The sequence below is a fragment of the Hydractinia symbiolongicarpus genome, chromosome 12, assembly GCF_029227915.1.
Source record: "Hydractinia symbiolongicarpus strain clone_291-10 chromosome 12, HSymV2.1, whole genome shotgun sequence".
Taxonomy (NCBI): domain Eukaryota; kingdom Metazoa; phylum Cnidaria; class Hydrozoa; order Anthoathecata; family Hydractiniidae; genus Hydractinia; species Hydractinia symbiolongicarpus.
The window spans coordinates 12111035-12127834 of NC_079886.1; the positions used below are offsets into that span (position 1 = coordinate 12111035).

The 16800-nt window shown below is 32.3% G+C and overlaps 1 protein-coding gene and 1 long non-coding RNA gene across 4 annotated transcripts; one reads left to right on the forward strand and one right to left on the reverse strand.

Annotated features, from left to right (window-relative positions):
- Positions 1-2903: 2903 nt before the first annotated feature.
- LOC130622574 (uncharacterized) lies at positions 2904-6338 on the reverse strand. 3 transcript variants are annotated; one of them, XR_008981092.1, is made up of 5 exons: positions 5874-6338; positions 4306-4805; positions 3486-3610; positions 3313-3390; positions 2904-3173 (listed from the first exon to the last, which is right to left on the reverse strand). It is a non-coding gene; the product is annotated as an uncharacterized LOC130622574 (long non-coding RNA). The 3 variants fall into 3 exon arrangements; XR_008981091.1 differs by having other exon boundaries at positions 5742-6338; XR_008981090.1 differs by having other exon boundaries at positions 4306-6038.
- A 2434-nt stretch (positions 6339-8772) lies between these two features.
- LOC130622575 (uncharacterized) lies at positions 8773-12879 on the forward strand. Its single transcript, XM_057438042.1, has 4 exons — positions 8773-11270; positions 11367-11514; positions 11587-11791; positions 11990-12879. Exons 1-4 carry the CDS (start codon positions 10966-10968, stop codon positions 12313-12315), a joined length of 984 nt encoding a protein of 327 aa, XP_057294025.1. The 5' UTR covers positions 8773-10965; the 3' UTR covers positions 12316-12879.
- Positions 12880-16800: the final 3921 nt, after the last annotated feature.

Below are 16800 nucleotides of genomic sequence, written 5' to 3' on the forward strand. Positions count from 1 at the left end.
CCGCCATCTTATTATCGGCGCATCAGAAAACACCTAACTGATGTTTGTTACAAAATTTTGGAGCCTTCTATCAGTTTAATCATACCCGACTGGTTGTCTCTCGCTGAAGTATTGAGAAGTGCGATGCCGTCTGCGGCCTTGAGAGTATTCGACAGAATGCTTTCTGAAGAAATAGGTGCTGTTGAAAAACGAGCTATCGCTTATTTGTTTAAACAGTTATCCTATGATAGTTGTGTCGACGTCATAGTTCCATTTTGTGCAGTGGATGAGTTAATTCAATTTGTTCAAGAAATCAATTCTGGTGGTTCTTCATTGTCACATGTGTCAGATTTTCTTTATAAACAGCAATATTTTAATCGAGCTGTAACAGATGCCATAATTTCGTCAGCACAGCAACTACCTAATGGGTTACCATCGGACGATTTGTTGGAACTGTTACTGTATTTAGCGTTGTTCGTAAAATCCATACACAGTAATAACATACCTCCTGAGTCACCTGCTGCGATCGAGCACTCTTATAACCCTGCGAAGTACGGACGTGCACTTTACTTTACCAATCACGGCAGACAAATCAGGTCCATGAGAAAGTTCACCATTGACAAGGACAGCAGCAAGAGTGTTGCGAATTACGATGATGTGCCAACAGAAATGTGCAATAAAGTATTCCCACAAGTCTCGAAGAGTGGGATGACGTTCGTTTTTTTTTGGTTTTGTCCATTGCATGGACACTGTTTCGGCTTCCGTGTAATTCCTGGCAGTGAAGGACGTAAAGATGTGAATGCTTCACTGTATACACATGCTGAAGTCGCTCCGTCTGTTCTTTTCTACGATCACGCTTGCAGTCTCAGCGAATACGTTAAAAATCGTGAATCTGGATTTTTTCAAAACACTAGATTTTATCACGATGTATTTCACGGTTATACACACAAATGCACTTCCGCTTTTCGATCAAATGGCATCCATGGTTTTTCATCTGCGAACACATCTATATGTGAACAATGCTATCCAACGTATTAAGTCTTCCGTTAAACTGATGAGTCAGACTCACTTCATGTTTTATCTCCAATTTTTTATTTATCAATGGAACATGTCCCGATTAGAAAACTTTGAGAGGCGTTCAAAAATTGCTCGTCTTGGTAGTGAATGAAAATAACAATATAACATGTAGCTGGGATGCTAATAAAAATTCCGAACTCTTTCCTCTGGAAATGTGGTTTTAGTCCCGAAATTCAACAAAACAAGACAAACGGAGTGCGAATTACGAACGGTATCATGGTCTAGTATTCGATTCCGAACTTTTTCCTCTGAAAATGTGGTTTTAGTCCCGAAATTAAACGAAACAAGACAAACGGAGTGCGAATTACGAACAGTATCATGGTCTAGTATTCAATTCCGAACTTTTTCCTCTGAAAATGTGGTTTTAGACCCGAAATTCAACGAAACAAGACAAACGAAGTGCGAATTACGAACGGTATCATGGTCTAGTATTCGATTCCCAACTTTTTCCTCTGAAAAGGTGGTTTTAGTCCCGAAATTAAACGAAACAAGACAAACTGAGTGCGAATTACGAACGGTATCGTGGTCTAGTATTCGAGTCCGAACTTTTTCCTCGGAAAATGTGTTTTCAGTAACTAAATTTACTAAAACAGCTGTATTTTAAGGCGATTTTCCATCAAGTGGTCCAAAACGCGCTGAGCGTAGGCGGCTATTGTCTAAAACAATAGCCGCTTATAAATCCGCTTCGAATGTTACTTTTTGATTTCCACTTGTCAAAAGCAGCAAAAAATGCGCGTACACTTTTACACGACAAAAATATGTAAAAACATGAATGTTCAAAGTAGAAAATTATTGCTGTTTAAGAAAATAAATCTTCTCAAACTATTCTTATTGCTGAATGAGAAAAAAGAAAAGAAAACAATGAAGTATGCAAAAAAGTTTTGGATAAGATGGCTGTATTAAGAACGAAAACTAAAGGGAGAATTCAATGTTCTCCTTCAACATCTGAAATTGTATGACAGTCAATTTATTTCAGTAGTTTCGTATGTCACCAACTAAACTGGAAACTGTTTTTTATTGGTTTGCTCCTTTGATTACAAAAAATGAAACAGAGATGAGAAAAATGATTGTTTTGATGGGTTTTTGCAAAAAGTTGTTCATATCACGTGGCCTTGGAACATTTTATTTGGATAGCGCTTTGAAGACGAGCGTGAAAGTCGAAGTAGAGTCGACGAGCGGGTTTGTGACTGAAATAACAATAGCAGCCACGCTCAGCGCGTTTTGGAACGCCTAGTGGAAATTCGGCTTTACGTGTATGGATTGCAGTAAATTATCTCCCTAAATGTTTATTTTCAAAGGACGACTTTACTGAAACAACTTTATTTCTTATGTATGGATTGCTTCTTAATTCGGGTAAATTATCTCCCTAAATGTTTTTTTTCAAACACCAAATTTACTAAAACAACTGAATTTGATGTGTATGGATTGCTTCTTAATACGGGAAGATTATCTACCAAAATTCTTTTTTCAAGGACCAAATTTACTAAAACAACTGAATTTCATTTACTAAAACAACTGAATTAGATGTGTATGGATTGCTTCTTAATACGGGTAAATTTCTTTTTTTAAGGACCAAATTTACTAAAACAACTGAATTTCATTTACTAAAACAACTGAATTTGATGTGTATGGATTGCTTCTTAATACGGGTAAATTATCTACCAAAATTCATTTTTCAAGGACCAAATTTACTAAAACAACTGAATTTTATATGTATGGATTGCTTCTTAATACGGGTAAATTATCTCCAAAAAGTTTTTTTTTCTGAATTTAGTGTGTAGAGTGGAAATTGGATACAGGAAATTCATTCCTAAGCTTTTTATAGGATTAAGAAAAACAAGCTGATGTATGGATTTGTTTCCATTTGAAAGCTTTCTTCGATATGCAAAACTTTTACATATAACTAACGTTTTACCTTCACAAATAATACCACACAAAATATTAAATATTTAAAAGGAAATCGAACAGAAAAATATTTTGTAGGCCCTAATTGTTAATTCTTGAATATTGGACTTTAACGTAAGATTGCAAAAGCAATAATTTTAAATTTAACAGAACCACCATCGAATCATCATGCTTGATGTGGATTTAGGTCATCTCAACTTCAAATCTTTTTACTAAAAATAAAAAGATAAACAAATATGGAACAAATCTTCCAAAGTTTGCGGACGAGTATTGGGAAAAAGAGTTTCTTGACATTGATAATGAAGAACATTTAAGCATTTCTCTAAAAAAAGTACAAATGTTAGAACTAACCTTCCCTTGTAGTAAAGATTCTCCTTTCTCTAATTCTCTCACTATCGCTTTTGTCGACAATATTGTCTGTCAAATTTTCTATAAACAAAAAAAAGCACAACAAGGCAATGAAATATGCTTATATGCTCAAAACTTAATATCGCCAAATAATGGTGTTCTGTGTTCTTTTTTACCTGATAGTGATAGCACGTGCAACTTACACAGCAATACTTTTATATTCTTTTTTCTAAAATTCAAATTTATTAAAAACCATTGGTAGATCAACCCAGTATTTTCCTGTTGACATCATAACATTTCTCTAAAAAAATTATTATGAAATTATGAACTATCTGTACATTTTTTTAATATTTCTGTGAATGTTTCACAAATATTTGAGAAGTTTCCTCAAATAATTATTTTTTAACATACAAAATATATAAATGAATGAATATAAACTATCACACATTTAATTATTAAAAGCTGTAGGTTGTTGCTTTGTCTGTCAAAATAAACGCTAATAAGAATAAGCAATAATTACACAATATTACACAAGTGATGTATGTAGAATCAAGTACGTTTGTGTAAGGTTTATCTAAATATGTTAATTTTTTTTAAAAAAAAGACTTAAACTACACTTTTTCAAAGCCTAATAATCTTATCAAAAATAAGCAGCTAAATTTGCACTACATAACATGATTCCTATACACACATCACTGCACTAAATGAAAAGGGTCACTTTACAGAAGGATCGTGCAATAATAGCATGCACTCTTTTATGAAGTTTTTTTCAACATTTTTTTATTCCCAGACTGTAAATACAATCTTCAACATACATTATCTACAATATTATAATTACAATCACATAACATACCAGTTATACACAATATATTACCATTGCAAATTAAACAAAGAATATTATTTTTGTGGTCAAACTTTCACAAATCACTTTCTTAATTTTAGCTTAATTTAATTTCATCCAAATTTTTTATTCTTTTGATGAACAAAGTGCTTTACCTTCCCTATTAAAGTTCCTAGCCAATCTATTGACACTTTCACAAACAAAATATAATATTCCAACCAATGCAGCTGTATTTGATGTTACTCCAGTTGTTAAGGTATATATGCAAACAATGCTTCATCCATGGATATAAAGTCATACAAATATTAGTTACTCTGTAAATTACTCTGTAATTAATTATTGTAATTACCGTATGAAACAAAAAAACATTGGGTAAATTTTTAAGCCTGTTCCAGGGGGACACTTATTCAGCTAGGCTCAACCTAAAAAAAAGAATCCAGGCATTCTCTCTTCCAACGTGCACATGCTATGGTATACTGGGTTGAACCAACCTTTGTTGTCATGCGTTGTTATTCTGGTGCTCAGAATGCATGGCCAACATTGGTTACATTAAATAATTGTATAACTCGGAAAACAAAGTATCATGCTCACAATTGTCTCCAAGGGGAATTGAACCCCTGTCTTCAACATAAAGTGCAAGAGTTATAAGGCCATCCTTAAAAATATAATTGGTTAGCATCACCAACCGACTCACTTTGAAAGGCGAAAGTCGAGTCCGGGAGACGGTAAATTTGTAAAGAATAAACCAAACAATTCACGAACAATCTTCGACACACAACAAAATTCGGCGTTTACTATTTCAGTGGTCCTCCCAATTACTGTTGTTACATCTAAATGTTATTTCGATAGGGGACTGCGCTATGCTACTCAGTGCTATATTTTCCTGCTTCGCATTTATACGGCAATACAAGCGAAAATCATGGGAACCAAGTTAATTGAACTTGAAACGGAGGCTAAAAATACAGCTGGCGTACATTTAAAACAAATAACCAAATATGGCTGTGAAATATAGTATTTTTGTAATTTTTTGGAAATTTTTTTATCTGACCAATTGACTGTTGTAGCTAATTAGAAATGACGCTGACCAAGCATATTTTTTCGACAGTGCCATTAAACTATGGTGCCACTTGTAGCTGAAACTTACATAATTGTGGCAGAAACTAGATAGATAGATAGATAGATAGATGTGCATATTTTACATGGCTAGCCTCACAAATATCGAGGGATATACTCTGTCTATTATTTCCAGGAGGGGCCATGGCGTAGATGGAGAGTTCTAGAGTATTTAATGCTCATTTTGAGCTACACAGACCCAATTAGAGCCTGCGCTCTACTAGACAACTCCCGGCAACATCCAACGGCCCACACAGTGTGCCATCTTCCCAATTTCCCTCACATGGCTTGGGTTAACCCGGGGGCTATGGTAACATTCACTCGCCCATGCTGAATCGCCGTCAAGAGGAATCGAACCCCGGTCTCCCGCACAGAGTACGAGAGCTATAACCACTAATCTACAGCGCCACATAAAGGTCTAGTCTAGTAAACTAAACCCATCATTTTTCCCTTTTTGACATATTTACACACTCCTTACCTTAGCAGAACCACCAAACAAAACCATCGTACCACGGTAAACAATCCCATTTGACGACAGAACACAGATCTCAGCCGCATGTAGGAGGGAAACACAGACACAGGAGGCAGAGAAGAAGAAGGGGACCTTTACCTTACAATCACAATGTCAATGATGTCTGTCTTAGCAGTTTACTACATAGGATGATTTGATTATGATCTCAGTATGTCGATTTTCAGTTTTGCAGCACGCCGTTACCGTGTTACCATCTTGATATAACCGATTATGTAATCAATTGCCTTATAAGGAATTTTTTTCTATTTTTAGTACGGCATCTCCTGGTCTGAATATGATACAACAAAACCCTCCAGAGCATCCATATATAGCACAATTTTCACCAGGCATAGTAAAATCTTGTACGAAAAACACCCAAAGTCGAAATAAAAACACCAAACTAAGTACACACAACACCCAAAAAATGCGCCATTTTGAACTTCTGTGCAGGATCGGAGGTTTGGGAGCCACTATAGTTCAGCCGTAAAAACATAGAACAATGGCCTATTGTTTGTTGCTAGACTATCTTTTTTTCTTGTGACTATGCTTAATATTAGAAGCATACAAAAAAAATTTGAAAATTTTAAACATCTTTTACATAACCTGAAAGTCACATTTAAAATCATTTGCTTTACCGAAAAGGTGGTGTAATGATATAAATATAGAGAAAAACTCAATTACACAGTAATTCATCAAACTAGAAATTGCAAAAAGAAAGGCGGAGGAGTGTGCATGTTTATTCATAATTTTATTCTATTCAACCTAAAATCAGACACGTGCGCTAACAATAACGACTGTGAGTCATTAAGTATAGAGATAATAAACAAAGCAACTAAAAACATCCACATGCATTTACTCTACCGGCCACCTGCAGGATCAATAGAAAACTTTGAGAATCATGTGAAAAATAAGATAAGATAGTTTAATTTCTACTTTAACTACATTTACAAGAATCTAGTTTAAAACAAAACAAGAAGCCCTGGGTGCTCTAAGTTTCTCCGCGCGCTACCAAAATATTTGATGAAAACCTGCTAATTCGTTGTGTTATTGTGCCAAACATTCGAAGGGGTTTGGTGCATGAACCTCTGAAGATAAAGCACACCAGTGACATTATATCTTACAACAAACGCAAACAAAACGAAACGTGTCATTAAACTCACACTTTAAAAGAAATTGCTAACAAAAAATACAGCCTATCATTCATGGTTGAAAGTCTTGCAATTGAACGTTGATGGTCTTAAACGGCATTAGTTGACAAAAAATCAAAATTTTGATGTGACCATCATTTTCAGCATACTTTTTTTATTAACTGTGTCAATTTTTGTCGAAAATAAAGCAGCTTTAATTTTTGGATAAATTTTGGTCTGAAATGACATTTAGGTGACAAAAAATCAAACTTTTGTACCATAATCATTTTCAGCATACTTTATTTGTTAACTGTGCCAGATTTAGCCGAAAATGAAGTGGTTTTAATTTTTGGACCAATTTTGGCCTAAAATGGCATTTAGGTGACAAAAATCAAAATTTTGATGTCACTATTATGTTCAGCATACTTTTTTTGTTAACTTTGCTAATTTTTGTTGAAAATGAAGTAGTTTTAATTTTTGGACCAATTTTGGCCTAAAATGACATTTAAGGTGACAAAAAACCAAAATTTTGATGTCACCATCATGTTCAGCATACTTTATTTGTTAACTGTGCCAAATTTTGTTGAAAATAAAGTAGTTCTAATTTTTGGACCAATTTTGGTCTAAAATGACATTTAGGTGACTAAAATCAAAATTATTATGTGACCATTATGTTCAGTATACTTTTTTTGTTAAATGTGCCAAATTTTGTCGAAAACAAATGCCAATTTTAGCCTGAAACGTCAATACGAGACTTCCCAGTAGTTAAGGAGCTTGGGTACGAAGCTTACATCTGTGACGGAGCAACGTGAAATCCCAGGGTCGATTTTTTCTCAAAAAATGCTCCGAAAGAAAAAAACGACGGTTTTAAAGAATTTCCTATGCCTTCGGGCGCGGAAATTCAATAAAAAATAATCGTGAATAACATCAATATACTAAATAAAACGCCGACTAATCTAAATCAACTATATAAATCGCGTGTCGTTTTCTATAGTTTCGTAAGTGTAGAGAAAGTTCGGGCAACTCGAAGAAGACTTCATGTGAGTCTTGTCACCGAGAACCGATGTAGAAAACTGGTTAATTCTCTAAAATAAATCTTTCGATTTAGTAGAATAATAAGATATTTTTTCTTATTATGTTTTTTAAGATATTTTTAAAAATATGAATCAATTTCGTGTAAGGTTTTGATATTTGCTTTAACTTTACTCTTAAAAACGTTTAAAGAATATATTTCTGTACCTTCTAAAATTAGAGGTGTAATTTTGGTCCATAAGTGTAGTGCGCGATAGCTGATGCAAAATTCTTCATACTTTGTTTTTATTATTGGTTCTTTGAGTTGTTTTGATCTTGTATTGTATTTTCCTGATAACTTTTCTGTATACAAGTTATGAAATATACGAGGAGATAGGCCTATTTTACATTTAAACATAAAACAAAGGTTTTGATAAATATTAATTTCCATTAGGGTTGGGATTTTCAATTCTTCAAACAGTGGCTTAGAAGGTGTTAGACGATCTTCAAAAGTAATAACTCGGATTGCATGTTTTTGTTTTCTGTAAAGTTTTAATAGCTTAGTTTTATTGGTACTTGCCCAGGTTATATTACCATGTGATAAGTGACTATGGACGAAGGAAAAGTATAATTGTTTAAGTAGATACTTTGGCAATAAGTTTCTTGATTTATATAGGATACCTATGCTGCTGGAAATTTTGCTACATGTTGTATCAATATGATGTTTCCATGTTAAATTTTCATCATTATATATCCCTAAAAATTTTGCAACTTTGACTCTCTTAATCTCTGTATTATCAATTTGAAGTTTTGGAAGGGTAGAAGGATTTTTTTCTTCTGATATTGTGAATGAAAAATTGAGTATTTAGTTTTAGAAACATTTAATAATAACTTATTTGCTTTAAACCATAATGAAATTTTTTGGAGTTCAAGTTTCATTTCTACAAAAAGATCTTGAACGTTTTTACCTGATTTAAATAAGTTTGTATCGTCTGCAAACATGACGTTAAAAAGTTTTGATGAGGCTTTATAGAGATCGTTGATATATATTATAAACAAAAGTGGTACAAGAATTGAACCCTGTGGTACTCCACAAATATTTATTCAAAGCTTCTGAATGTTTGTCATTATCATAAGAAACATGCTGCTTTCTATTTTTAAGGTAATTTTTTAACAGTTTGTGAGTTTTGTTTGTAATTCCGTAATATTCTAGTTTTTGTAATAAGATCTCATGATTTACTGTATCGAAAGCTTTAGACAAACCAATAAAAATTCCTAGTGTTACTTCTCCTTTAGAAAAACATTTTATGATATCATCAGCTAATTGCAAAATGGCATGCTCAGTTGAGGTATTTTTTTGAAATCCATATTGTCCGATTTTTCCCTAACTAAACGATTATAGTTGACCTTAGCATACCCACCATCTTTTCTTATCTCTTTCATTTCTTCTAATGCTTTTTTCTTAATTTGAGAGTTTCAAAAGAGAAGTCTTCATTTACGTAAATTTTCTCTTTCCAAAGTTCTTTTTCGATAAATGTGGTTAAAATCATGTCTTTGCCTTGTAATTCAGGAATTTCGCTACTATTGTTCTGCCAGTACTTTCACCTTTCGGTTTGTAAGACTTGCCAGTTCGGTGAGCTCTCTCAATGACAACCTCTTTTTCGATTCCTAATTTTTCTTTGATGACTTTTCTAATATTTTCTTCCGACTTAATCCATGTTTCGCTTTCACTCTCTACGATACCGTTAAACCTCAGATTATTCCTTCTACTCCTGTCTTCTAAATTAATCACTTTTTCTTCAAATTTTTGAGCCCGTTCTGCTGCATAGTTATTTTCACTGTTTTTCACTTTCTTCATAGCCTCCTTCATCTCCATAACTTTTTCGTCAAAAGTTTGACTATGAAAGGTCATGGCTTCAGTTAGACTTTTCATTTCCTTTTTCATACGATCCTTCTCCTTGTTTACATTTAAAACTTCACCCTTTAAGGTTACGCTTTCAACTATGAGATATTCAATTTTTTTCTCAAGTCTTTCCACGTGAGAATTTTAAAATTTCATAACTGTATCTTCTGATTTTGTCATTACTTCAATAACTTGAGTTAATTCCATGATTTACAATGCGTGTACCCAAAGGGCCATCCAATTTCTCGTTGATAAAACTTGGTTTTTGGCACAGAAAATGTCAATATCCTTATCTATTTAACAATTAGCTCACCTTAGTGTTTCCAATTTTGAATTTCCATACGGGTGAAATCGAATTTTGGAATTTTGGATTTTTTTCAATTTTGGATTTTCAATTTTTCAATTTCGAATTTTGGATTTTCATTTTTTTTTTAATTTTTAATTTTTTTAATTTTGGATTTTGGATTTTTTTTTTTTTTAATTTTTAGATTGGATTTTTTCAAATTTGAATTTTGGATTTCTTCAATTTAAAGTTTCAATTCCTGACCACTATGTTTTTTAATTTTGGGAGTTTTATTATTTTTTAATTTCACACGTTACGCAGGTCACCTGTTGAGATTTCCTACATTTTTTTGTCTAGTCACCACTAAGGGGGGTTGTCGCGCATGTTAGTTCATTCACTTATTTTCACTCTTTCAGACAATAGTCTAGAGAAAAGTTCAGACTAACAAATTTTTCTTGTCTACCCACCACGAAGGAGGGTGTTGCGCATGTAAGTCCGTAACCTTATTCGCAAGTGTGTCGTTTTTCACTCGTTCCTCTACTCTTTGATACACAATGGAAAAAGTATCGATGGAATATTTATCGCAACTTTTGAATGATAAAAAAACACACAAAGAGATCAGCGATATTTTTAAGTCCATGTACCCTGGAGTAAGAGGGTTAAGCGAAAGATCGGTGAAGAGATTTTGCAGTAAACATAACATGACTTCGCGGAAGTCACAAGAAGAGATAAACAGATTGACAGCATCAGCAGTAAGAGAGGTATATATACAAATGTTCTTATCTTAGTTTATTGAAATATGATAAACAAATAAGAGATGAATATACTTTTCAAGTTTTCAAGGTTGGACCCACGTACGGACGAAAAATGATGACGGGCTACATCAGACAAAAACACAATTTGAATGTAAGTCAAAAACGTGTTGTCAAAGCATTGACAATTGTCTCACCAGCAAATCAAGAATGGAGGAGGACGGAAACCGAGCGGTTGCTGAATCCAGTGCCATATCAGGCGGATTACTTTGGTCATAAGCTACATATTGACCAGAACGAAAAGGTTGCAATGTATGGAGTAACTCATGTTGTAGCTATAGATGGACATACCCGGTATGTTACGGCAGGAACAACAATGGCAATTAAAAACAACGTTAAAATACATGAAAATATATACAGGTGAGAATTTCTTATCGCATTTAAATGTTTCGTGAATATATTTAAATGCAGTTTTTTAAGCATATATCCCAACAATACGTTATTTCTTTTCCTCAGAAAAACCTTGGTAACATACGGAATACCTGATCAACTGCGAGTTGATTGCGGTAGAGAATTTTATTTAATCCTTGGAATGCAAGAGCATTTAGCATTGCTTCGTGGAAATCAAGCAATAGAATGTTATCGACAAACAGAATCCAAGCAGGTTAGAAAGAAAAAAAATTAATCATGACATTATAATACGCGGGATATTTGTTTCTTAATTATATCCTTTTAGAAACTCCCTATTAAAAGATTTTGGGTGGAGGTAAACTGTCGTGTAAATCATCCTTTAGAAACAGTTCTTGTATTTATGGCAAATGAAGAGATCATAGATATGTCAAACGACTGCGTAAAATTTTGTGTATCATTTGTTTCTTGCTTGGTAGCGAGTTATGGTCTTCAGATTGTTATTTCTTCGTGGAATAATCACCCTATTCCAGGTATATATCTTCATAAACAATGAAATAATTATTGTTGTTTCTCTTTATACCAAATCAATTTATTTAACAGAAAATTATGGTTTCAAATGACCCCTTAGTGTTTTACAGCGAAACTGTTGTAAAAAAAATGTAATAAGCACTGCAAACAAGGTTGTCCGTATGGTTCGTATTGCTTGATTCCCAAATTTATTTTTTTAGGCAGAGGCGTGCCGTCAGTAATTAAAACCAGAAGTAATGGGATCGTACCATTGATGGCAGAAGTTGTACCAAATGGAGTAGGAGCTAAATTACTTTACATGCAGTGGTACCCTGAATCGAGGATTGCCAGTGATAGTGTGTTTGGAGTCGATCGACTTTTCAATTCACCAAGCCTTTTATCAGAAAGAATGCGAGAGTTTGAAAGCCACTATAGTATTTCTGACCTTTTTGGATCTTTAGCGAATGAAACAATTGACAATTTCCGAGAAGCTCTTCTGTATTTTATTAACTTAACACGTACATTACAACTAAGGATTACATTATAACTGTGAAAAATTATTCTTTGTATTTCAATCTTCCTCTGCCCTGCTCCCATGTGTTAAGAAAATTTGTAAGAAACAATTATTTTAGAACAGCTATTTACTATATTATACATTTTTATAAGAACAATGCTGATAATTGCTGAAAGAGTAAGCAAAAAATGAGAACAATGGCGAGACTGAAATTTTACTGCTATTTTATTTTTTAAGATGTGGAAAAAATGCTTGTCAACAAGAATCTGGTCAATTTAGAAATTTATTTTTTCAAAATCTTCATTATTTCACGAGTTAGCACAGAACATAATTTTTGCTTTGTGTTTTTTATAATGGGGTTAACTAAGATGAACTACGAGTTGTTCAACGAATCAAACACTTGAAATTATTGAAAAGTTTAAAATAGATTAAGGCGAATCGCAACATTAAAAAAAGATAAACATTCTTGTATAAAGAAAACATGTATGTTATTATTATATCCACTCTATACGCACTGGATCTAGTCACTCATGCGAATGAAGTGAAAATTTTGTATACTTCAAACTGCAAAGGAAGATTTTTTTGTGCTAAGGATTTGTAAAATTTTCAAAAAAGGCGGGATTTTTTCCAAAAAAAATTGCGTAAAATAAACCTAAAGTTTATCGTTTTGATATTATTTTGTGCTAGAATGAGGGATTATATTATAACGAAAATCAGCCAGACTTAAAATGTTTATGCTCAAAGTACTTGCAAACCAAATGGAAGTCTGGAAACCAACCTTAAAATTTCCAGACGTCTGTTTGGTTAGGCATATTTTAATGTAACAAATATTTTTTAGCTGTATGAATGTTTTTCTGCGACATAATAAAAAACATCTTTTTACATAGTACACATTTTTTTACATAAGAACAAACCATATAAAAACATAAGGCATTGAATAACAATTTAAAACAAGTTAAGAACATTTTGAGTTTTAAATGGGTTTCTAATTCTTAAAAATATTGTTGAAATAATCAAGAGCTCTTTAAATAATTATTCACTTTGTTGTTCTAAGAGGCGAACGTCTAAAAAAAATTTAGCGTTTTTTTTAAAGAACCCTTTAATTGTGAGTTATCTGCAATAATTCTGAAAATATTTTTGCCAAGCGATAAGTAATTCTTCTTTTAAAAGATTATTTCTTTATATGGTGATTTTGCCTTTTATAGCTTTCTGTTTTTACATGTAGCTACGCTTCTTCCACTACGACAACTTCGGCAACGAGAAAACGAAGTAACGCTTTACCGGAGACGTTTTCGTTGAACCTCATATTGGCGGAACCCAAGGGCAAAAAAATAAGTAATTATTTATGACTAATTATTTGTGATATTTTTAACGCTAACAGTTGTAAAGCAAATTATATTGTCTTAAGCTGAGAATGATCATGTGAGAATGGTGTATGCACAAATCAACGAAGAGAACGCAAATGTGAGAAGCATAACTAGTGCCGCAATGAACATGTTCAAGGATACAAATATAGTACTAGTACAATCAAATCTTCTGAAGTATGAAGATTCACCAGCAACAAGAGGTATAGTCTTACTTTCTCAATTTTCTTTGATAATTTTTCTGAACTATTGTATTGTTTTTATTAAAGAAAAATCTTCTTTCAACAGGCTTGTCGTTTTGGAAATGCAATTCACGAAAGTATTCTGCGTGTCAACAATCTTTGTACGCTCACACAGTACCTCCAACACTAATTACACAACTGCAACGCCACAGCCAGGTGACATATTGTGACTAAAACTCCTGGGGCTTTTTTATACTGCGACGTATTGGATTTAAAATGTTTTAACTTTAATTTTTAGATGACATCTTAATCAAACTGGAAGAAATAAAGGCGTCTATGAAGTCCATGGTGGCTGTAGATTGTCGCAGTGAAGATGTAGAAGCGTTGAAGAGATCATTACAAATGCACCGAATAAAAGCCCCTTTGGATGATGCTTTCCAATGTCTCATTTGCAACGATTTGGCTACACCACCAATCAATTTATCGTCTTGCTGCAGGCAAATTCTTGGTTGTGCGAACTGCATTTTGCAATGGGCAGTAAACGAGGAGCGGTGCCCACACTGTCGTTCCAGTGATATGAACGCTTATACTGTAGAAAGTTTAAATTGTATTTTAGAAGTTCTTAGAAATATTATATTAGATAACTAAAAAATCTGTTTTTTTACTTGATGTTTAAACTTGATAGGTAATAAAATACCTTATTGTATCTAAGAACAAGCGATATAAGAACATAATAGTTACTTTTTTATTGGTCGAAATGTGAAAAGGAGTTAAATCCATTCTTGACTTTACGTGGCTAAAAACATTATGCTTATAAAAAAATGTACCTTTTCGGTAAAAAAAAAGTCGGCAAAAATAGAAAGTCGGCAAAAATATTAGTAACCTAGCCAAAATTTAGTCACTTTTTGTAAAGAACATAGTAAAATATTTTAAGTTCTGAACTGCGGAAATAAGATCGTCCTTAGGAATTCTAGAAGTTCATAGAATCTAAGGAAGACGTGCATATAAACAGATATTCGCCACTTTGATAGCACATTCGGAATAATTCAGCCGGGCTTGTGTGGCATGTTTTTTTTATTATGTCGCAGAAAAACATTCATACAGCTAAAAAATATTTGTTACATTAAAATATGCCTAACCAAACAGACGTCTGAAAATTTTAATGTTGGTTTCCAGACTTCCATTTGGTTTGCAAGTACTTTGAGCATAAACATTTTAAGTCTGGCTGATTTTCATTATAATATAATCCCTCATTCTAGCACAAAATAATATCAAAACGATAAACTTTAGGTTTATTTTACCGCAATTTTTTTTGGAAAAAATCCCGCCTTTTTTGAAAATTTTACAAATCCTTAGCACAAAAAAATCTTCCTTTGCAGTTTGAAGTATACAAAATTTTCACTTCATTCGCATGAGTGACTAGATCCAGTGCGTATAGAGTGGATATAATAATAACATACATGTTTTCTTTATACAAGAATGTTTATCTTTTTTTTATGTTGCGATTCGCCTTAATCTATTTTAAACTTTTCAATATTTTCAAGTGTTTGATTCGTTGAACAACTCGTAGTTCATCTTAGTTAACCCCATTATAAAAAACACAAAGCAAAAATTATGTTCTGTGCTAACTCGTGAAATAATGAAGATTTTGAAAAAATAAATTTCTAAATTGACCAGATTCTTGTTGACAAGCATTTTTTCCACATCTTAAAAAATAAAATAGCAGTAAAATTTCAGTCACGCCATTGTTCTCATTGTTCTCATGTTCTCTTTCAGCAATTATCAGCATTGTTCTTATAAAAGTGTATCTTATATATTAATTCCCTTGCGTGAGTAAAACTGTGAGTCCACGACACGGAAATCACGGGTCACTTTCTTATGACGTGGCTGTACGCTAAAATTTAACTAAAAAGATTAGACATGTACTTCATAGAAATCGCACATAAGGTGTAAATATATCACCCGCTGCTAATAACGATATAAATATATATACCCTTATGCCAAAAAACTCTATGTTAGCATATATATATAGGTATCGCTACATATGAAACGCTATTAGATATTCACAAAGCATACGGACTGTTAAATGAAGTTTCTAGCATAAAACGGAAATTGTGTTTACGAAAAAGATGGCTGTTCTTTTTGAGTATTCTCTACTCTTTCATTCAAAATAAATCTTTAAAAAAACATTTGAAGAAGAGCATGGTTTTATAAAATAATCATAGCAAGGTTCTGTAAGGATTTTCATGTTTTATTTTCAGTTTTGTTTTTATTGTTGCCAGACATGTTTTATAGCTAGCATCATAAAAAGCCAACCACCACCAACAACTAGCTAGCTATATATATATATATATATATATATATATATATATATATATATATATATATATATATATATATATATATATATATATATATATATATATATATATATATATATATATATATATATATATATATATATATATATATATATATATATATATATATATATATATATATATATATATATATATATATATATATATATATATATATATATATATATATATATATATATATATATATATATATATATATATATATATATATATATATATATATATATATATATATATATATATATATATATATATATATATATATATATATAACGCTATATCAACCTTAGGTGGACACTCTGAAAATTCGAACTAAAAGTGGACATATAAAAACCATGTTTTTTCGCAAACCCTTACCCCCTATAACCTTTATTTTTGTATAAGGAGTATTCTTTTTGTCTGCGTATGCGCCCTGTATGCCTTTTTGCCTCTTAAAAAAAATTTGAAATTTTTGTGTCTACATAACGATTCCATATGATTTGTGTCTACTTTAAGAAAATTTTTACATTAGATCGACTAAATGTAGACAGATATATATTTTATATACATGAGCGTTAAACCCGATCATCTGATAATTATTAATATTGAACT